At 50.5% G+C, this 23,346-nt stretch overlaps 1 protein-coding gene and 1 long non-coding RNA gene across 6 annotated transcripts; one reads left to right on the top strand and one right to left on the bottom strand.

Annotated features, from left to right (window-relative positions):
* Positions 1-890: 890 nt before the first annotated feature.
* Positions 891-14,903, bottom strand: ARPIN (actin related protein 2/3 complex inhibitor). The gene is made up of 6 exons (XM_058736573.1): positions 14,685-14,903; positions 13,365-13,440; positions 9,705-9,837; positions 6,295-6,501; positions 5,741-5,904; positions 891-4,822 (listed from the first exon to the last, which is right to left on the bottom strand). Exons 1-6 carry the CDS (start codon positions 14,774-14,776, stop codon positions 4,814-4,816), a joined length of 681 nt encoding a protein of 226 aa, XP_058592556.1. The 5' UTR covers positions 14,777-14,903; the 3' UTR covers positions 891-4,813.
* On the top strand, positions 14,041-20,844 carry LOC131516025 (uncharacterized). Of its 5 annotated transcripts, none has more exons than XR_009263815.1 (3): positions 14,041-14,397; positions 19,068-19,192; positions 19,352-20,844. It is a non-coding gene; the product is annotated as an uncharacterized LOC131516025 (long non-coding RNA). The 5 variants fall into 5 exon arrangements; XR_009263813.1 differs by having other exon boundaries at positions 14,044-14,397; positions 19,083-19,192; XR_009263814.1 differs by lacking the exon at positions 14,041-14,397 and adding an exon at positions 16,621-17,167 and having other exon boundaries at positions 19,083-19,192.
* The last annotated feature ends 2,502 nt before the right edge of the window (positions 20,845-23,346 follow it).

Here is a 23,346-nt window from a genome sequence, read left to right as displayed (position 1 = left end):
TTTTTTCTACTTGAAAAAAAAAACTATTCTCCTTAGACGGTTATAAACACAAAATTAGTTACTGTTTGTCACCACGTGGAGCATGGCATGTAACTGAGTTCCTACACAAGCGATTTCAAAAACGGTGGTGAAATTGTTATGTTTTTCATTTTTTGAATTTTCTAAAATACAAGAGTCTTACTCTTGTAGCCAGATTTTTTTTTTTTAACTTAAACCCAAAGGCAGTCAATGCGCACTGAAACTTGACGAAATGTTTCAAATGTTGAGGCAGAATATCAAAATTCTAAGACAAGAGTAATGAGGGGTACCTAGCTCTACAAAACCTTAAAGCCTCCTATGATAGTTCAAATTGTCACTACAGGGAGACTTATTGAAACGTAATAACTTAGGTATAAAATAACTTTAGGGGCGCCTGGGTGGCTCAGTCAGTTAAGTGTTGAGCTTCCGACTTCGGCTCAGGTCATGATCTCATGGTTCATGGGTTCGAGCCCCATCAGGCTCTGTGCTGACAGCTCAGAAGCTGGAGCCTGCTTCAGATTCTGTGTCTCCCTCTCTCTCTGCCCCTCCCCTGCTTGTGCTCTCTTTCTCTCTCAAGATAAACATTTAAAAAAATTGTTTTAAATAACTTTAGTATATGATATAGGAGACATCCTAACTTCAGAGGGGGAAGGAATCCAATAACTATGTTGAGATTACTGGTTAGCCATTTGAAAATAATTATCTTGCTTATCTTACTTCCTACCCTTTCACAATTAAAGGCAGAGTGGATTAAGGAGTTAAATGTAAAACCATATAATAACCAAAATGGAAGAAACAGAAATTGACAATATCTAACATCTGAAAGGAGAATATAAGCTTAGAAGCGATACAAATCACAAAAAGTCAACAGATAGCTCTATACAAAGATTTTTATGTTTGTAAAAAAATCCCCTTTTTTAAAAACAAAAGAGGTTGTTAAAATACGGTAAATGGTTATATTTAAAATATAAATAACCAAAAGCCACCCCCCCCCAAGTATATAAACAGGCAAAGAAATTGAGGAAGCAAAGAGGAAATATATCTAGGAAATGAACATGAAAAAAAAGTTTAAGTTCACTATTAACGGGGGAAAAAGCTAATCAAAATTTAAGATTTAAATTTAAGTTTGGGGCTCAGTCGGTTAAGCTGCTGACTTTGGCTCAGGTCATGATCTCACGGTCTGTGAGTTAGAGCCCCGCATCAGGCTCTGTGCTGACAGATCAGAGCTTGGAGCCTGCTTTGAATTCTGTGTCTCCCTCTCTCTCTGCCCCTCCCCAGCCCGCACTCTCTCTCTCTCAAAAATAAATAAACGTTAAAAAAAATTTTTTAATAAAAAAACTTGTTTTATTTTTATCTGATCAAATATCATTTTTTAAAATGTTATCACACTCAATTCTGGCAGGGGAAGCATGAAAATGGGTCTCTCCTACATTGCTGGTGAAATTATAATTTAGAACAACCCTTTGGGAAAGCAAATTTGATGATCTAAAAAGACCTTCACAAAAAAACTCCTAAATTCCCAGTAATCTGACTTGCGGGAATCTGTCCCTAAAGAAATAACCCCAAGATACAAAAATATGGCATGGTGGGGGTGGGGAAGAGAGGGCAGGAGGTGGGGTGGGGTGGGGGAAGCTGTATGGGTGAGACTGAGGGAACTATATAATCTAAAACAGTTGTATATAATTATATAACAGTATATAACCTAAAACATTAATTATTTTAGCTCCAAATAGGAATCAATTACCCCCAAATTGGGCAATGACAGAGCTATGAGAAGGCAGTCAATCTTAAAAAACAGTGGTCATGAAGACTGTGTAGCAACATGGAAAGCGATCATACAACACTAATGGAAAAAGGATTATGGAATTTTATGTGTAGGTATGGTATGACAGCAACCATGTCCAGAACTTGCATATTCCATGGGCGGGCCACTCCCCCACCTCCGCTCTGCAGGTGTTCTTCTGTTGCTGGGAAGTCCCTTTCCTCCTCCACCTGAATTTCTGTCCTGTCCGCTCCTGCCGTTATACACCAAACCAATCTAGCCCCATCGCTGTGAAACTGTAGCAGCCCCAGTTGGATTCGTTACTCTCAGGTTCTCTGCAGTCAAGTGATCTTGGATATAAACAAATCAAATCTTATCACTCTCCCCAGAATCCCTGGCTTCCAGGAAATTAAGGATAAAGTCCCAAAGTACTTAATGTGATAAAGATGCCAAGGCTGACCTCCAGCCTCATCTCAAACGACTTCTACTCATTCTTTGAGCTCCAGCCACAAGGACCCTTCCCTTCCTCCCTTCCTCTCCTCCTTCCTTCCTCTCCACCCCTCCCCCCGCCCCCCCAAGACACCAAAGCCATTTGTTGTCCAGGTCTTCCCCTATTGACACACTGGCCCTCCTTTTTTGGAATGGTGACCTGCCTATATGACCTTGCCATACCCTTTGGCCACGGTGCTTTGGGCAGCAGGATCCCTTCACAGGGTGCCTCTAGTCAATATCCCCAGTCCTCTTGCTGCTTAACCACTTCCCTGGCCATCCCCATGGTGGAGGTTCCAGCCAGCCCCATTCAGACACAGGATACCAGGGAGGCACCTTCTATAATGGTTGAGGTCAAAGGTCACAAGGATCTGAACTAAGAAAAGGGCAACAAGAACAGAAGAGATCTATGAGCAGTCCAGTGACCCATGACTTCAGGTGGCCCCAATGGAGCGCTAATCCCAAACCTCACAGCCATATCATCGAGCACTGGCTCAAATATGCAAGAAGGTAAATGGAAACTGGAATCAAGATAATAACTGCTGGAAGCAAAATATTACCTGCTCAACTGCTAATCAGTAGGACTGACTTCAGCCTGGGCAGGTCAGCAGTCAAGGATTTAGACAAGTTCCCTCAAGTCTAGGAATATAACCCTACTTCACAGGGCCAGGACTCCTTGGGCCCCTGAATTCAAGGTCCTTCTATAGGCCAAGGAAGCAAAGGACAGGGGAAGGAACATAAGCTTTGCTTTGGACATCTCTGGATTTGAATTCTGGCTGTTTCACTTATTAGCTGTGACTCTGGGCCAGTTGCTTCAACCTCTCTGGAGCCCCCTTTCTTCCCTGTTACATACACGTGGAAGCAGAATAAGCCAGTAAAGAATACAGAGTTTGAAATCTGAGTGCCTGGGTTTAAAGTCCTCTCTCCTCTATATACTACGGATGGAGCCTGTAAGTTTCAAAATCATACAAAAAAAAAAATGGGAATAATAATCACATGCACCTTAAAAAATAATCACAGGTACCTCATGGGATTGCTGTGAAAAGTAAGATTTTGCCAGCGCTGAGCAAATATAAGTTTCCCCCACTATGCAAAAAGTACAGCAATCCTATGAAACTTTTTATAAACTGAAATGGTAGAAAGTGAAGAAACAATGGGAAATTTTTTGAGCACGCACTTAGGCTTTCCTGAAACCTGAGGGCACATCTTGCTAACGCATGCCCATGATCGACTGAGGTGAAGCAGGTGCTCATAGACAGTTCAAAGCTATGGGGGCTGGATGCCGAGTGTCATTCCCAGGGAAGGAGACTCATGGGGCCACTCTCGCTGCTTGGGGTGTGCCCAGCCTCTGTAACGGCTCGCGGCAAAACAAATGCTGAACACAACTTTCAGTTTTTGCCTTTTCTCATAAAAATGAAAACCCCCTTCAGATTGCTTTCGGTTAGCAAAAACAGGTACTAAGGTAGGTCTGTCATAAAAGCCAAGGGTCATAACACGAACTTTCTTAAAGCGGGGGACATCTGTACTAGCATCAGGAAGCGGGCTGTAATTATTATCACGGAAAGCATCTAGTGCTGTGTTTGATACATCAGGGGACTCGTCACCGCCCCCTGTTGTCCCCGAGGCAAGCAGGACCCACATGCCACCACGTCTGTGCCCATTCTTGGGACGTGTAGAAGTCAATTCCACAACTCGTCACAGATCTGGGTGTGGGCCCACTACCCAGCAAGGAAATGTTCATGATCAAAAAGACACGGCTTCCTTCTTACAGGATCACCGCTCAGTTGGAAGACTGTTCACACCTGACGTAACCCAGTCAGCGTAAAGGAATCCTTTTCTGAAAATTTACTCATTCGAAAAAAGTTCTCAAAGTACAAAAAATGAAGACAAAGATGTTACCAAAATGTGGCGTGGTAGAGTGAGTCTGAAAGGTAGGGATCAGCCAGCCATACCTGTGAATACGCTAGGCCTCCCAGAGAGCAGCCCCAGGAAAGCAGCCAGGGAGGTCAGGAGACAGGAGCCCCCCGTGTGGCAGAGAACCAGAGGGGGGATAAAGAATTGGCAGCTGTAGGGGAAGAAAAGGGCACATGGGGGAAAGGGAGGTGTGAACGGGAGAGCAGAGGCTACACCACTGGGCACTGGGGAAAAGCGACAGGTGTGCAGGGAAGGCTAGAAATACAACAAGGACAGAGGAAGGAACACCTGAGCCACTCTGCATGCAGATGAGGGACATTCCCCAAGTCTACGCCAAGACCAAGTTCAATTCCTCTGACTGCCCAGGGGGGGACCCATCCACTGCCTGCCTCTAGAAACAAGGCTGCCACTAAGGGCAAGGGCCACCATGAAAATATCTAGAGACGGGCCCTCTATGAGCCACAGCATGGGGCCCCCACTGCTCATGTCACGGTCTGGGATTTGGTTTTAGCAACGCTTATTCAAAGGGTATTCCATGGCGGCTGTAGGGAAGAACCAGGTAAGCCGAGCTCCAGAGTAGACGTTGATGGAAGAAATTCTCAGCAGCGCTGGTGGGACCCAGAGGCGACCTCAGTCATCCTGCAAGTTAAGTAAAGAGGTGTGAAGAAAGCACATTTCATGAGAGTCTTCTACAAGGCATCAGACAAACAAGGGTTCAACCGAGTGGTACCAATGGGGCCCTCGGCCATCCTCCTTGGCTTTCCCTCATTAGAGCTGGCCCAAGGAGCTGGCCTGGCAGCCCTGATTATTTTTCATTCCGAGACTCCCTTTAGTAAGACAAAGGGGAATCCAGACCCTCTACTCTTCCTGCCCTGCTTTCTCTGGCGAATGTCATCATTCGCCATGGGTGAATAACCCATTTTTCAGTGACTTTGTTGTAAATGTTCAATTTGGGGCCTTTTGACATCAAACCTTCAGGTGAAATATGCTTCAGGAAAACACATCAACTGCAGATAGGCTAAGGATGGACTGGGGGGGTTGATCCTTGGCAGAAAAAAAACAAAAAAAAACCTAGTAAGGACCAAGCCAGCCATTTTCCAGCCACTTTGGGCAGAGAGCCCAGAACGAAGGAGGGAAAAAAAAAAAAACAAAAAAAAAAAAAAAACTCATTCAGCTCAGCTGCCACAACATGGCTAATGTGTTCACTTGAAGTGATAATGTTTGGAGATGTAATGGCATCAGGTTTCCCTGGTTTCCCTGTGAATTCCATTCTTTCCAGCCCTTGCTTTTATCCATCTTTGGAACTTTCTTGTAGATTGGCACAGTTCAGACCTACCGAAAAGAAAGGTCTCTCAGGTTGTCATCCTTCTTGCCTCGAAAGGAGTTTTCCCGAGGCTAACACATTCTCAGAAATTCCATGAACACCAAAGCTGGGGGGAGTAAAATTGATGCTGCCGTGTCCTTGTCCTACACCCAACCACAACCTACATGTACGAAGCTCCCGCCAAAAGATAAACCGTACCAATGCAAGACCCATAGACATCTCTCTTGACCTACCCACTCCTCGTCCTCTGCCCCGTCCCCCTGCTCTCGGATCTCTGCCGTGGCCTCCTCCGAAGACTTTTGGGCCATAATGTTGTCCGTCCAGGATACTCCTGTCTTTCCATCACCAGCGAAATTACACTTGGTCACTGTTCCAGCCTCAAGTTTGGCTAATGACTCTGAAAGAAGGGAAGAAGTTGAACGCCTTGTCTTTCTATAGTGGTAAAATAGTGGGGGGCCGGCCTGCTCTGCTGGGTACCCTAGGCCCAGGTTAAACCACTGCTCTCTTCAGTGCCCTCAGGAAGGCCCTGAGTGTGACCCCCAAGGCACTAAATAGGAGAGGTCACCCTAGGGAACCACGGGATTGGGCGGCACCCCAGGATCCAGAGTGTCTAGGCTGCTGGCCCCAGGGCACTTGTCCAGAGACTTAGGAAGAAGTCTCGGGAATAAGCAGACCTGGCCCACTCACGTGGGTTCTCAGCAGGTGGGGTGGAGGAGCCCTAAATAGGAGGCCGGGAACCGCTATGGGCCACAGGGACACGAGACCATGTGAGGGCTGCACTGCTCACCCAGGAAGGGGCCGTCGCCTCGGGTTTTCAGCCGTACCCCGATCCCCAGCTCGAGCTCCATCGCCCCCATCTCTGACTCGGGCATCCAGAACGCCACTGTCTGGTCGGGGGTGAGGCTCTCCGTCAGCGCAAGCAGTTCTGGCTTTTGTACCAGGCTTTTCAGCGCCTCGGGCGTGAGTCTGTCCGTGTCCCCCGCAGCTTCCACCTCTGCAGGCACACAGCACAGGAGGGTCACAGCAAGCACTCAGGGAGGGTCTTTTGGGAGCCAGGGGAGACCTGAGTGTCTGACGTGCCCACAACCACCTGAAGGCAGGGCTGTGCAGGCCCGTGGTGCCAGGAGTCATCGAGGCTGTCCTGGCAGGTGACTTCCGGCCCCGGGCTCTGGAGCCAGGCTGCCTGCTGCACATCTGCTCACAAGCCACGTGAGCCCGTGCAAAGGTGACTCAACCCCTCTGTGCCTGACAACGAGGGATAAAAAGGGTACCTAATGACAGGGCGGACATGAGGTGTAAACGAAATGACACCCGTGAAGCACTTAGCACAGAGTCTGGCACGTGGTAAACCCCCAATGAGCGTAAATCTTTTCATTATCCCTTTTTTTTTACGCGGGAGAAAACGACGGCTTAGAGAGGTTAGGTGATCTGCCCAAGGTCACACAGCTGGTCAGTGGAGGAGGCAGGATTCAAACCCTCTACAAAATTCTGCCTCCGCACGGATTCCCCCCTGCCTAGACAGGGTTCTTCACCCCAGGCTCTCAGGATCTCCTGGCTGGGCTGGGGTCTGTGGAAGGAGCAGCGAACTATGGGGTCCACATACTCTCCCCTGGCCGGCTCACCCCAGCCCCGGCAGAGCTCGGAGGCTCAGGGGGGGATCCCAACAGCCTCACCTACTTGCCCTGAATGTCCCAAATCTGCAGATCCCGGGTCGGGTCCGGCGGGGGGCGTGGGGTGGGATGAGGTGATGGTCCGAGACTGAGAAGTGAGGCCTCACAGGGCTGGGAGGACTCACAGGCCCCAAGAGCCCAGGAAGGTGTGCACAGCCACCCCAGCTCAGCAACTCGGCGCGGGCTGGCAGGCTGGCCTCTCCACGCCGAGAGCCAGGGGCAGCGAGAGTAGCGCACCAGCCGTGGAGGCCGGACCCTGTTCCATTCAGGGTGTAAAACCTTGCCAGGTTCTGTCGGGGACGCCCTCTCGGGTTCCCCAGACGTCGCACTCCCACCAAGGCCTTTCAAACTGCTCCTGGTTCCTCAGCCCTCATCCCGCCCAACGTCCCTCAGACAAACCACCTCTCACCTCCACTCCCCAAGGTCACGGAAGCCCGAGGTGGGATTACTCACCCTGCCACCACCCTGTCAATTTACCGATAAGCACAAGAAACCTCTCCTCCTTCTCTTCCGTTTCCGTCTCAAAGGACCAAGTGTCCCTCTCCTGCCTCGAGCCAGCGTTCCTCCATCTGGGCTCCAGATCCCACCCCTCTCCGTCCTCGGGCACCTGGGTCTCCTGCTCCACACTGGATCTTACCTTAATGCCTTCCTGAATTCTGGCTTTGACACCCACTACTCCAGACCCCCCTCTCCCCGAGTCACTGGGAGCAGCACTTCACTGTGAGCCCACTGGATGCTCCACAGTCCTGGCCTTGCTGGGCCTCAGGCAGCACCTGACCCCATTGCTCCCCCCCTCAGAGAGACACATGCTCCCACTTCCCTCAGACCTCTGCAGGGGTCCCTCCTCTGGTTCCTAGTGGGCTCCTTCCCGGCCTCCCGGGTGACTCCGTATCCACTCTCACAGCTTCCGTACTCGCAATGTGTGATGGGCCCTAAACGGGTGCCACCAGCCCCGCCTCCTTCCTGGGTTCCAGAATTGTGCCTCCAAGGCCCCAGCGGGCATCATCCTCTACCTAGAGGTGCAACCACGTGCCCCAGACAGAACTCTTCTCCTCACACCTGCGCCTGAGCCCAAACCCCAGGGCCGTCCCTGACCCCTCCCTCACTCTCCCCGTCTCCAAACACTGAGGCCGCTGTGCCTCCTCTGTCCCGAGTCTCTCCAGTCTCTGCATCCTCACTGACAGGCCCTTAATCTGGCCACCACAGCCTCCTAACAGGCCTGCTGGTCGCCCCCTGGGATTTTTGTTAAGTTTACTTTTTTTTTTTTTTTTTCTTTTTTAGGAATCTCTACACCCAACATGGGGCTTGAACTCACAATCCTGAGATCAAGAGTCACATGCTCTTCTGACTGAGCCAGCCAGGCACCCCTCCCCCTGGGAGGGGCTTTATTTATTTTTTTAAGTTTATTTATTTATTTTGAGAGAGAGAAAGAGCATACTCGAGCAGGGAAGGGGCAGAGAGAGAGGGGGAGAGAGACAATCCCAAGCAAGCTCTGCACTGTCAGTCAGTGCAGAGCCCAATGTGGGGCTCAAACTCACGAACTGTGACATCATGGCCTAAGCTGAAGTTGGATGCTTAACCCACTGAGCCACCCAGATGCTCCCCGCTCCACCCCGGGATTTTTTAAAACCGTTCTAATCACATCCCTGCCCTACTTAAAACCACTCACAACAGGACTCCCTTGCATTCTCGATCAGGTGTCCTTCCGGGGCCCTTCTCCACCTGGCCCCTGCCTCCCTAAAGGCTTCTCCTCACCTGCATCAGGAGCCCCCAGTTCCCAGCATGCTTTGGCCTGCAACCCCCTCCTGCAACACCTTTCCAAACCCCAGCACCCTGCTGATTCCTGCTTTCCTTTCAGCTTTTTGCACTGGTGTTCCCCCCTCCAGGCCCGCCCCCGACCGTGCCTGCCTGGGCCCAGAGCCCCTCCTCTGTCCTGTCCATCTCCTCTAAGGGACTGAGGACATCTCAAATGCAGGTCCAAATCTTGTTTGTCCCTGTGGTCCCTGGACCCTGGCAGGTGGCTCAGGGCCTGGCAGAGGGTAGATGCTCATTAAATATTCAGAGAATGAACGGACAACTGAAATTATGAATGAATAAACTGATAGAGGGATGGAAGGATTCTCACTCAACCTCCAAACCTTCTTCCACAGACAGCAAAGCGGTCCCTGTAGAGCCACAGTTGGAAAGAGGAAGGAGGTCCAAGGGCCTAAGAATCATATGGAATTTGGGCAGGAAGATGAAGGCTGCCAGGGGCCTGGCCTGGGCTCTGCACAAAGGCAGTGAGAGCCCAGAGCCAGGTTCTCGGACGCCTCTGCCAGGCTGCAGGAGTCAGGCCAGCCAGGCCCCTGGGACTGAGGTGGGGCACTGGGGATCCTCTGAGTGAATGAGGGGCAGGAGGAGTCCAGCCAGCAGGCCCCCAGGCCAGACACGGACTCCCAGGCTGAGCGGACACTCATTAGGGACCAAGAGACACAGCAAGGCCACAGGGTGGGAGGGCCCTGAGGGAGGAAGGACGGAAGATACCTACTGTAGGACGACATGAGGAAGCCTGTGTTCACCTTCTTGGTGGCACTGAAGTTGGGCTCGATTTCGTTTCCCTTGGGGTCGAACTTCCGGCGATGGATGCGACTGGGCCGGATGTAGAGCACGTAGTAGCGCTCCTGGGGCCGGAGACAGGGAGGGCGCTGTTTCACTCCCCCCACCCTCCAACACACACTCCCCACAGGGCTCTGCTGCGAGCCCCCCAGCCTCCCCCTCCACCCCGAATCCCACCTCAGCTCCCAAAGATATTCCAGTTGGGCAGATGCCCCGCCCCCCCATATTCGCTCATTTATCCAATCACGTGCTCAGTACGCACCTGCCTCACATAACGAAGCATGTGTGCTCCTTGCGGCCGTGAGACGGCAGGCCCCCCGCCTGACCCCAAAGTCCCCACACGGCCAGAGACACAAAGCACATACAGAAAACCATAACCCAAGCACCGAGGACCCCAAATACCATGATGCAGGAGTGGAGGAGGGCAAGGGTCATAGAAAGGGCACTGAGGGGCGCCTGGGTGGCGCAGTCGGTTAAGCGTCCGACTTCAGCCAGGTCACGATCTCGCGGTCCGTGAGTTCGAGCCCCGCGTCAGGCTCTGGGCTGATGGCTCGGAGCCTGGAGCCTGTTTCGGATTCTGTGTCTCCCTCTCTCCCTGCCCCTCCCCCGTTCATGCTCTGTCTCTCTCTGTCCCAAAAATAAATAAAAAACATTAAAAAAAAATTTTTTTTTTTAAAAAATAAAAAGAAAGGGCACTGAAAGCTCCGAGGGAGGGCGGCCATTATGCCGCTTCCGACACGTGTTGGACCTGGGGCTAATCCCTCCTAGCCTCAATTTCCCCTGTTGCGTCGGGACAACGTGCTGTCTACTTTCAGAAACGCGGCAAGGGCTCGATGAGATACTAGACCGCAAGCACAGTGTAAAACGTAAAGGGTGCTGCAAATGCTGTTTGCCAGCTACTCTGGCCAAAGCGGGTGGGTCACATGCTCCTGGACACTGGAGAAGAGGAATCCACCTCCTGGCAAGGTCTCAAAGCATGGAGAAACCTGCAGCTTCCGGGGAAAAGGGAGTAGGGAGAATATTAAAAGCCTGGGACAGGTACGAAATAAAAGTCAAGGTCTGGTGCGCATGTCTGAGCAACAGAGGCTAGTCAGAGGCCTCGTGGGAGCCCAGGCTGGGAAAGCAAGTAGCACTGGTTTGAAATGGGCCTTGAGTTGGTATTTGGAGTTTGGACTATACCTGATAGACAAGAAGGAATCCCAAAAGGTTTGTGTGTGCGTGTGTGTATGTGTGTGTTTTAAATATTCTTCAACATTTATTTATTTATTTATTTATTTTTTCAACGTTTTTTTTTATTTATTTTTGGGACAGAGAGAGACAGAGCATGAACGGGGGAGGGTCAGAGAGAGAGGGAGACACAGAATCGGAAACAGGCTCCAGGCTCCGAGCCATCGGCCCAGAGCCTGACGCGGGGCTCGAACTCACGGACCGCGAGATCGTGACCTGGCTGAAGTCGGACGCTTAACCGACTGCGCCACCCAGGCGCCCCAACATTTATTTATTTTTTGAGAGAGAGCAAGAGAGAGAGAGAGAGAGAGAGAGAGACAGAGTGTGAGTGGGGGAGGGGCAGAGAGAGAGAGGGAAACACAGAATCCGAAGCAGGCTCCAGGCTCCGAGCTGTCAGCACAGAGCCCGACATGGAGCTCGAACTCACAAACTGTGAGATCATGACCTGAGCCGAAGTCAGACACTTAACCGACTGAGCCACCCAGGCACCCCATGAGGGAATCTCGAAAGGTTTTTGAACAACAGTGAGACCCTCCAATATGTCTTTCAGGAAACAAGTGACCGGCAGGGCAAGAATGAGCGTTGGGGGCAGCTGGAAGGTTTGATGAGGACAGGCTAATTTTCTGAGGCCCCATCAGCCTAAGGCCAGTAGAAAGAGAAAGGGGAGGGGTGGGAAGGGATGGCCAAGGTAGAAGGACCAACAGGACCAGGCACTGCTTCCCGGGGGGAGGCTGGAGGAAGAGACAGTAGAGGTTTGCAGGGGTCTAGTGCATTATCATTAGAAGGGAGAACTCAGAGAAGGCAAGTGTGGGCAGGGCTGACAGAACGCTCTGCCCCAAGGGCAGCGGAGGGAGGCCGGTCCCACATCAGCCTGGAGCTACTGATGGCCCTGCCAGGCAGACTGGCTGGGGGCTCCGGACTGCTGTGTCCACCCTGCTGGCTGGCACCCTAAGGAGGGGGGTGGATGCAGCAAAACACCTCTTGGGCGAAACTGGTGCCGAGCTGGGAGCGGAGGCTTTTCCCGGGGCTGCAGGGCAGCAGCAGGCTCTGAGCCCCTGGGACGAGCTCAGCTTTAGAGAACAAGGAGATAAGGTGGTCAGCACACCGAGTGGGGCTGTTAGAAAGGGGGTGGAAATTCAAAACTAGGGCTCAGGAAAGACACAGGCAAGTATCGGAGGGTGAGCAGTGGGTGTGTCTGTGGAGACCTGAGATGGCGTGGTGATGGAGGGCACGACCCCAAGGGTGTGAGGGGGCAAGCGGACAAGGGCACGGACATGGGAACTGAAGCCCCAGGCGGGGTCAGCAATGCAGACTTAATGTGGAGGCTGGACAAAGGCCCAGAACACAGCTACCCTCCTCCCACCCCAACGTCCCTGCCTTGTATGCACGAGGAGGCCCAGGTCCACAGCAGTGACCTGCTTTCTAAAAACCCCACATTCCAAAGTGCCCAGCCACACCCAGTGCTGCTCAAAGACGAGCGAGCCCAGGCCAAGAGAGCCACCACTTTGCAAATGGAGAACTTTAGGTCTCCTTCCAACAACAAACTCCACCAGTACATTTTCAATGATTCAGGGGCACCTGGGTGGCTCAGTTAAGTGTCCGACTTCAGTTCAGGTCATGAACTCACGGTTTAGGAGTTCGAGCCCCGCGTCAGGCTCTGTGCTGACAGCTCAGAGCCTAGAGCCTGCTTTGGATTCTGTTCCTTCCTCTCTCTCTGCCCCTCCCCCACCTCTCTCTCGCAAAAATAAACATTAAAAAAAAATTAAAATGAATCAATTCCAAAAAAATTCAAAGGTGACATGACCTCCCAGGAACAAACCTGGTCCCCAAAAGGGGAAGGTCACTGCTGACCCATCAGGCCCCAGGGCAGTGGGAGCTACCAGACCACTTCCAGAAGCCAGGAATCTGGGCCCTTGACCCTCCCAGAAAACAGAGCGCCTCATCCTGCCCACCCAGCGAGGCTCCCAGCCCTTTAAACAGAAGCAATGGGACCTCTTTGGAGCACCTTCCAGCCCACACAGCACCCACAGCCTCAGTCCTGAACCGGTCACCTCACCCCTTCCTGCTCTCAACCCTCCCAATCCGAGCCCCAAACACACCACTGGGGTTAGTGCTGATCTGTGTCCTCAGCAGGAACCCAGGCCCCGTCATCTGTCCTCTGCCCAACGCCAAAGTCACCTTTCCACTCAGTGGTCCCTTTCGGCTGCTATCGCCCCACCCACTCCACACCTGCCCTGTGAGCCCCTCCCGGGAGGAACCGGACCCCAAATCTCAGCACTGATGTAGTCAAGCACCGGGAGATCTGCCGGTGGGTGAGGACCATGAAGGCAGTACCCTGCTAGTGTCCCCAGGAAAGCGTCCTCACCTTCCTGCCACGGGCATCCAAGATGCTGTGCCGAGACACGTCCACCAGTTCTCCCTCCAGCAGGACGCCATTTCCCCTGGGGATGGAAAGAAGGGATCAGCTGGTTGTGTCAGTCCTCAGGGAAGAGGCGTAAGGTCAACGGCCCAGGGCAGAGTGTGCACTGGGATAGAAGCAAGGCCCCCAAGTGTCTCCTATTCACCTGACTCCCAAACGCTGAGGCACTGCCCAGAGAGTGGAAGGGACCTCCTCAAGGCTGCAAGACCAAGCTGTGGCCCCTCCTGCAAGGGGTTACTGTAACCGGAGCCTCAGTCTTCCTATCTACAAAATGGGAGAATAGCCACCTCACTCTGAGTCTTGTGATGATGATGACACTGCTAAGCTATTAAGTGCTTACCAAATAGAAAGGATTTTACTTCTTTATTTAATCAAACTCGAGGGAGGGGTCTAAGCTGCTGTAAAGGATCTTCCCTTTTCACCTGTTTTAAAACACTTTCTATTCCTCTTGTCATCCATACGCACTTAGAGGTGGCGAAACCCCAAACCAGAAGTTTTATGACTAGCCCAAGATCGTGGGGTCCCTCGCAGAGAGTTCCTAGCTCCCCGCTTCCCGCTTCTAGTTTTCACAAAACCTGGGGTTTCCCTTTTAGAGCCACAGAAATGGGAGAGGGCGGGGACACGGGACGGGATGGGGGAAACTCTATTACCTGCCCCTACCGACCCCTCACCTCCAGATTCCTTAGTGTTTGTACCTGCAGCTGGCATGGCCCACGTGTTCTCAAAACCTCTGCGTGGGCGACCGCAGGGCCTCCCCTCCACCCCATCCGGATCCCGATCCCACACGCGCCTCCAGGCAGGCATTGCCCTCCCGCGGCCGCGCCACGCCAGCTCCCCCGCGCCGTTGGGATCGCTCCACGCCTTCGTCCCTTCCGGGGCGGGAAGTGCGGCGGGCGGCCTGAACCAAGGCCCGCGGGCAGGGCGGCGAGGCAAGTGGCTGGGAGTTTTACAGTCGCGACAGGCAGGGGTAGAGACAAAGGTCGGTGCTTTCGAGCTCCGTTTGGGAGTCGGATCGAGACCCTCTCCCGACGCTACGGGGCGGGGGGCAGTGGGGAATTTTAAGCCGATCTGTGTTCTGAGGGTGCGCTCTGCTTGCAGGGCGGAGGGGGGCGCTGGGGGCGGGTGGCTTTGGCCAGGTCTGCCTCCCCTCCCACCCGCACCCGGACCGCGGTCCCTCCCCCCCCCCCCCCCCCAATCCCGAAGCCCGGGTTCTAAACCGGGGCCGGAGGCGGCCCGAGAGGCAGGGGCAGAGCGCGGCGGGCCTACCCCTGGTGGGCGGCGGGGTCCCAGGCCCCCGGCAGCCGCGCGCTCCGCACCGCCTTGTTCCGGAGGGCGCTGTCGTCGTAGATGCGGCTCATGATGCGCACGGCCCCTGCGTCCGCAGGCCCGGCGCTCGGAGGCGGCGCGCGGGGTCGCGGGCTCGGCGCCGGGAGCGCGGAGAGCGCGCGCCGGGCCGCAATTCCCAGTCGCCGAGCCGGGAAGGGCGCGGCCCCGGGCGGGATTTAAAGGGGCCGAGCCCATTCCTGCCGCGGGACGGCGCGCGCGGGGAGGTGGGCTTCCGGGAAGACCCTCGGCTGGGGCCTTAGCGTGGACAGGGTGAAAGCCACGTCCTCCTCTTTCCCTCCCTCTTTCGCGTTGCTAGAGGGAGACCCCCCTCCCCCCCGCCCCAACACACGCACAAAGGGGGAAACTGAGGCCCAGAGATCCTATAGGATCAGCTCCGGAAGCAGCAGGAATGGGGAAAAGAGAACAGCTCTCAGGGATGGCGGGCTGGTCGGCACAGAAGCTACTCTTGATGCTCCCACAGTGGCTGCGGAAGGGGTTCCAGGGATCTGTGCTTAGGCTTAGGTCAGAGCAAGGGCACGTGGAGGTTTGTGCCCCAACTGTGTAAGGTTGGCCAAGTTTCTCAACCTCTCGGAGCTCATGCGTCCTCCTTGATGGGGTCAGAATGAGAGGAGTAGTCAAGATTAATTATCTCACTCTACAACATAGCATTTCCCCTCTCTGCCTTCCCACACAGCTCTTGAACCCCTCCCCAGCTCCCCACTGTCCACTGCCCAAGTACGTAACAGTCTAGAGAGGCGTTTTTCCAGCGCAGGGCTCTGTTCTGGCCCTGGGATTGTTGAAAAGTCTTGGTACGCTTGTTTGAGAATGGGCACGTGAACCCATTCATGGAGTTCGTCTGTGGCCTCTGAGGGGGAGCATTCAAGAAGGCAGATACCTGGTTGCCCGAAATGAGCTGTTAGTAGTAGAAGCAGCCCCTCTCCCCACACACACATAAAGACTTGGGTGGGTCTTAGCGTTTTTGTTTTCAAGGACTCCTTCCTCCATTAAAAAAAAAAAAAAATGGGGGGTGGGGGGCGCCTGGGTGGCTCAGTTCGTTGGGCGTCCGTCTTTGACTCAGGTCATGATCTCACGGTTTGTGAGTTCAGGTCCCGCATGGGGCTCTGTGCCGACAGCTCAGAGCCTGGAGCCTGCCTTGGATTCTGTTTCCTTCTCTCTCTGCCCTTCCTCAACTTGTGCTCTGTGTCTCTATGTCTATCAAAAAATAAATAAATGTAAAAAAAAAATTTTTTTTTTCAATTAAATAAAATTAAAAAAATTTTTAGGGGCACCTGGGTGGCTCAGTCAATTAGGCGTGGACTTCAGCTCAGGTCATGATTGTGTAGCCCCATCAGGCTTTGCCTAGCCCCATCAGCTGTGCTGACAGCTCAGAGCCTGGAGCCTGCTTGGGAGTCTGTGTCCCCCTCTCTCTCCGCCCCTCCCCTGCTTGCACTCTGTCTCTCTCTCTCTCTCTCTCTCTCAAAAGTAATAAAGCATAAAAATAAATAAATAAAAATTTTAATTATATTTTCTGGGTGGGCTGACCTAACAATGAATGTATTAATATTATATATTAAAACATTTTCTTCAGCCTAAAAATTCTTTTTTGTTTTCTTCTAATTTTAAAGACATTAAAACATTTCCATGGGCCCCAGGCTTTGTGTCTAATGGATCCGTTAGCCCCACCCCCAGCCTGGCCTACCAGACTGTTCTGGAAATGTCTGAGAAAGAAGGACAAGACCGTTAGTGGGAAGTCCCTCTGGCCAAACTGTCTTTTGGTTCTCTCTCTTCAAAACTCCCCAGCCTGATATAAGGAACTCCTACAACTCAATAGCAAAAACAACAACAACAACAAATAACCCGATTTAAAAATGGGCAAAGGAACTGAATAGACATTTCTCTAAAGAAGACATACAAATGATCCACAGGTACATGAAAAGCTGCTCAACATCCCTCATCATCGGGGAAATGCAAACCGAAACCACAATGAGATATCACCTCATACCTGTTAGAATGGCGAGTATCAGAAAAAACAAAAGAGAAATGTTAGGGAGGATGTGGAGAAAAGGGAGCATTTGATACACTGTTGGTGGGTGTGTAAACTGGTCTAGCCACTGAGGAAAACGGTGTGGAAGGTTCTTAAATGAAACCTAGAACTGCCATATGATCCAGCAATCTCACTTCTGAGTACCTATCCAAAGGAACAGAGATCAGGATCTCAAAGGGGTGTCTGCACTCCCGTGTTCCGTACAACATTGTCCACAATAGCCAAGACATGGAAGCAATCTAAATGGTCATCAGTGGGTAAATTGGGGGGAAATGCGGTATATACCTACAACGGAATATTATTCAGCTTTTTAAAAAGGCAGGAAATCCTGCTATTTGCAACAACTGGATGAACCTGGAAGTGAAAGAAACCAGACACGGTAAGACAAATACTGCACGATCTCATTTTTACATGGGAAATCGAAAAGAGTCAAACTCGTGGAAGCAGAGAATAGAGTGGTGGTTGCCAGGGGCTGGGGGGAGGGGGAAATGGGGAGATGGAAGTCAAAGGCTACAAAGTTTCAGGGCTACAAGATGAATAAGACCTAGAGATCTGTACAGCAGGGTGCCTCTAGTTAATATTGTAGTACATACTTGAAGATTTACTAAGAGGGTGGGGTGCCTGGATGGCTCTGTCAGTTAAGAGTCTGACTTCGGCTCAGGTCATGTGCTCTTGGTTGATGAGTCTGGGGCTCCGTGCTGACAGTTTAGAGCCTGGAGCCTGCCTCGGATTCTGTGTCTTCCTCTCTCTCTGCCCCACCCCTGCTTGCACTCTGTCTCTCTCTCTAAAAAATAAACATTAAAAATTTTTTTTTAATTTTTTTTTTTTTTTTTTTTTTTTAATTTTTGGGACAGAGAGAGACAGAGCATGAACGGGGGAGGGGCAGAGAAAGAGGGAGACACAGAATCGGAAACAGGCTCCAGGCTCCGAGCCATCAGCCCAGAGCCTGACGCGGGGCTCGAACTCACGGACCGCGAGATGGTGACCTGGCTGAAGTCGGACGCTTAACCGACTGCGCCACCCAGGCGCCCCCTAATTTTTTTAATTTACTAAAAGGGTAAATCTTATGTTAAGTGTTCTTTTCATACACACAGGATAATAGTAACAAATAAACAAGGGCAGGAGGAAACTTTTGGAGGCGATAGGTGTGATTATGGCATAGATTATGGTGATAGTTTTTTGGGTGTGTACTTACCTCCAAATTCATCAAGTTGTATACATTAGATATTTACAGCTGTTTTTATGCCAGTCATGCCTCAATAAAATGGTGTAAAAAACAAACAAAAAGCCGCAGGCTGGTCACAGCCACTTGACTGGCATGGCCCCCTTCCTTTGTCATCTTCCCACTCAAATGGCTTCAAATCTCCTCTGTCTTCTATGGCAGCCACTAGCCACATGTGGCTATTTTAATTTTTGCTTTAATTAATTAAATCTATGCAAAATCCAATTCTTCAGTCTCACTAGCCACATTTCAAGGGCTTAATAGCTAGCAACATGTGGCAAATGGCTACCATTTTGGATAGCACAGACACAGAACAGTTCCATCATTGCAGAAAGTTCTATGGGACAACGCTGCTGTAAATCCTTTCTTGGAAAGAATAATCTCTTTCTTGCTGGGCTCTGTGACTTCACCCCATCAGTACAATTGGGAGAACAGGCACCAGTGAGACACGAAGCTAAGAGAATAAGAAAACTTCTTTTTCAAAAGGTTCCAATATTTATTTCCTAAAGAGTATCAGTCATCATTGGCAAAAGACCAAAACTTTGTTGGACTTTCTTATACCTTTTTGTAGATTATTGCTGTGTCTACATGTGTGTAAACCATGAGGTACAACACAGAGACAGCTTAAGCTCTGGGCCCCTCAGTACGATGGCTCTTTTTAAGGACAGGGTTGAAGAACCCTAACAATGTGTTCACATGGGCATACGCTTTTATAAAATGTTCACAGGTAAGACAGTTTTTGGGTTTTGTTTTTAAACAAAGGCAATTTTGGATGTGGTCAGTTAAGACCGCTATCTCTCTTTTTTTTTTTTTTTTTTTTGGCCCGAATTTTCCTTTACCTCATGTCGGATATTGGAATGACTCGAATGAGAGTCAAGTTGACATGAGATACGTTTAGTTTGGGTTTTATGGAACAGATTTATGGGGTCTATAGTCTTTCCCACCTATCATTCGGTTTTTGCAAGCTGTGCCGGTGTGGGTGTGCCCTACCAGCCTCTGGGCCGACTCACCTACTGTAGGGCACCAAGGTGCAGGGCCAGGGATCACATCCCAGCAGAAATGTGTCCTGTAGAGCCTGGCACTGAGACTGCATGGGGACAGGAGAAGCAACAAAGCATGGATCATAAGGAACCGGAAGCCGCTGTATAGAAAATTCTTCTACTCTCCAGACCAGGTAAAATCGTAAGCCGAGGATTGGTTCTTAATCCTCATCAAAATGCAAGTTTTCTCAGGAATGTTCTCGCTAAAGATGTAATTATAAACCCACCAACATTTTTTTTTTTTTCTCTCTTTTGGTGGGCACTGGGCACAATTGAACGTATCAGGATTTCTGTTGAGCAGAAATAGACAACAGTGAAACAAACAAGGAACGCCTGCCTGTGTGTGTAGTCTCGGGTTTTATGCATCGCATCACATCTTAGCATATCTGACACATCTCGTCTTGACAAAGTCTGCTGGTTCCAGAAGAGAGAGAGCACCAAATTGCCACAAATGCGGTGAAATAATCTGAAGAAAACACGCACACACACCACACAGCAAAAGATGCAAAACAAAGGAAGCACTGAAGAGAGAAAGCATAATACAAAATAAGATGCCAGAATGAGAACGAAGCCTATCCATCACATTACATCAATAAATGCAAATAGGACAGGCCTTGTTTGGAAAGAAAATCTATGATACGCCTTTGTTATCAGACATCTCTTCGTGCCACATCACAGCCTCTGGTCCTTCCATGCCTCCAGAGCCTCTGACCCATCCTGTCCTAGCCTCTCCAGGGTGACCAGTTCTGCCCGCGTTCCAGCTGACTTCTGACACACAGAAACAGTCCTCCACACTTCACCTCACGGCCACACGCTTGCCCCCCGAGACAATTGGTCCCAAGGGCGCTTAAAAGAAGACTCCCGGGATAGGATTGTGACATTGAATTGCCTCCTTACTGGTCTGATGGCAATAAGGGCACTTGCTAGAGTAAAGCAGGTGGTGGTAACCCTTGGCATGAACTGGGCATCAAACTTACTGAGGTTTTCACCTGTGGTTACATGGGGGTGAGGGGCAGGTAGAAGGTGGAATTCAGCTGGGAACTGCAATGCCTGCAGCCTTTCGTTGGTTATGGGGACAGTGATGATTATGAGAAATGCAGAGTAGGCCGGCTTTTATGAACATGAGACACCTTGCAAAAAAGAAAATGGTAGGCTCGGGGTAGCTGACAGCCAGCTTAAGGATTTGTAAAAGCCGTGGGGAGCTTTATGGCAGTTTTTGAGGAGCCTCTACTCCTGCAGCTCGGGGGCAACCTGATAAAGCCAGGCTCCGCCGCTGATCGTCAGGGTGACAGGGCTGCTTGCTCCGTGCCAGCTGCTGCTGAGATGACAGACCTTGTGCGCTTCAACTCACTTCGTGTGGGTACAACCCACCAGTGCCCCAAGCCCTCCTGTGTAGCACGCCTCCCCCTCTTGCCCTGAGGCATCCACATTGGTGCCGAGGTGCGAGACACTGGGGGCCCTCTGGGCGCCAAGCTTGGACGACCCTGAAGTGAAGGGCAGTTAACACTTGTGGAGAGAACGTTTGACCCATGGGGGACAGAAGCTGCCAGATAAAATTCTCCCTTCTTTCTCTCCCTGTATAGACAATGATGAAATACAGTTAAAAAGGAAGATGGCCTCTTGGAAGATGGTCCCATGAGATCAGACACACACTCCCTCTTCATTCCAAGCCTTGACCTGCTGAGTGATGCAGCCTCAGATTTGCTCTTCCCGCCTCCCCGCCCCTTAGCGATGTTCCCTGTTCCCTTCCTCTGGCTTTCCTGGGATTGCATTCCCCAATAAAGTGGTAGCAAGGGAGATTGGGTCTCGGGCTGTGCGTTTTGAAAAACCCAATCTATACAATCATATGTAAGAATTTTCCAGGAGCACCCGGGTGGCTCAGTCCATTGAGCGTCTCACTTCAGCTCAGATCATGATCTCACGGCTCGTGAGTTTGAGCCCCACGTCGGGCTCTGTGCTGACAGCGTGGAGCCTGGAGCCTGCTTCACATTCTGTCTCCGTCTCTCTCTGCCCCTCCCCTGCTCATGCTCTCTCTCTCTCTCTCTCTCCTTCCCTCTCTCTCTCAAAAATAAACATTTAAAAAAAATTTTTTTTAAAGAATTTTCCAAAGCAAAATGACCCAGAAAGATAAATATAAAAGGACTTGGCAAACAGGAGACACATACAAACCAAAATGGCAGACACTTTTAATAACAGACAAGGATGAACTTAACACATAATGCATAAAATCCGACTTTTTTTAATGGGATTTTATAGGGATAAAAATTACAGTCCACAAAGAAGCTGTATGAAGATGATACTGATGTGTCAAAACAGGCAGTATTAAAATTCAAAAGTAAAACACCATAGAAGAAAAGACAACTAAAAAGAGATCACAATGAGATCCCACCTCACACTTATTAAAATGACTAGTGTACAAAAACAAAAACAGAAATAACAATTTTAAAAAAAAATTTTTTTTTTTAACGTTTATGTATTTTTGAGACAGAGAGAGACAGAGCATGAACGGGGGAGGGTCAGAGAGAGAGGGAGACACAGAATCCGAAACGGGCTCCAGGCTCCGAGCCGTCAGCCCAGAGCCCGACGCGGGGCTCGAACTCACGGACCGCGAGATCGTGACCTGAGCCGAAGTCGGCCGCTCAACCGACTGAGCCACCCAGGCGCCCCAGAAATAACAATTTTTTTAAAAAAATTTTAATGTTTTCTTAATTTTGAGAGAGTTAGAGTGTGAGCAGGGGAGGGACGGAGAAAGAGGGAGACACAGAATGTGAAGCAGGCTCCAGGCTCCAGGCTCAGCACCAAGCCCGACGCGGGGCCTGAACTCACAAACGGTGAGATCCTGACCTGAGCCGAAGTCGGGCGCTTACCCGACTGAGCCACCCACGTGCCCCCAGAAATAACAAATTTTGATGAGAACGTAGAGAAACTGGAACCCTCGCGCACTGTGAGCGGGAACGTAAAATGATACAGCCATTATGGAAAGCAGTAGGGAGGTTCCTCAAAAAGTAAACATAAAAGTACCATATGATCCAGCAAGTCGACCTCTGGGTATACACCCAAAAGAATCGAAAGCAGGGACTCAAACATATACTTACATACCCATGTTCACGACAGCGTTATTCACAAGAGCCGAGAGGTGGAAACAACCCAATGTCCAGCCGTGGATGAATGGCCCCCAAAAACGTGGTAGAAAGCACAGTAGGATATTATTCTGCCTTAAAAAGGAAGGAAATCTTGACAGATGCCACAACATGGATGAACCTTGAAGACATGATGCTAAGTGAAATAGAAGGCCACAAAAGGATGATATTGTAGGATTCCACCTATAGGAGGAGGTACGTAGAGTAGTTCTAGTAGTACTTAGTAGTACTTAGTACTACTCTAAGTAGTACTTAGAGTAGAGTAGTAGAAAATAGAGTGGTGGTTGCCAGGGGCTAAGGGGAGAGAGGAATGGGGAATTGCTTTTAATGAGTGTGGGGCTTCAGTTTGGGAAGACGAGAAACCTCTGGAGGTGGCTACGTCGCAAGAGAGTGACTGCACTCCACAACACGGAGCTGTATGTTAGAAAATGGCCAAGATGGTAAATGTTATGTTAAACGTATTTTACCACAATAGAACAAATCGATGTACACATGCGCTGTAGAAAATAGGATAAGCAAAAAGAAAACATTTTTAGACGTTGCACTAAGGGGGGAAAAAAAGAAACAGACTGAGTCTATATCTGAGATGATATATGTAAATTCAAAAACAAACACATGCATACACCGGCACTGAATGTCTTAGTTTACTAGGCCGCCACAATAAAGTCCAATACGCGGGGAGCTCAGACAGTGGACATTATTTCCTCATGCTTCTGGAGGCTAGAAGTCTGAGATCAAGGTGTCAGCAGCACTGGTTCCTTCTGAGGCCTCTCTCCTTCGCTTGTAGTTGGCCATCTCCCTCCATCTTCACACGGTCTTTTCTTTGAGCACATGCGTGTCTGTGCCCAAATTTCCTCTTTTTTTTCCTTAATGTTTGTTTATTTCGAGAGATAAAGTGAACAAGCAGGGGAAGGGGCAGAGAGAGAGAATCCCAGGCAGGCTCCACGCTGTCAGCACAGAGCCCGACGTGGGGCTCAATCTCATGAACCACGAGATCGTGGCCTGAGCCGAAATCAAGAATCGGATGCTTAACCGACTGAGCTACCCAGGCACCCCCAAATTTCCTCTTCTAATAAGTTCACCAGTCATACTGGATTAAGGCCAATCCTAAAGACCTCATTTTAACTTAATTATCTCCCTAAACACTTTATCTCCA

The sequence above is a fragment of the Neofelis nebulosa genome, chromosome 7 (genome assembly GCF_028018385.1).
Source record: "Neofelis nebulosa isolate mNeoNeb1 chromosome 7, mNeoNeb1.pri, whole genome shotgun sequence".
In the NCBI taxonomy this organism is placed as follows: Eukaryota; Metazoa; Chordata; class Mammalia; order Carnivora; family Felidae; genus Neofelis; species Neofelis nebulosa.
Note: the sequence above shows the minus strand (reverse complement) of the source record. Positions and strands in the feature narration are given on the sequence as shown.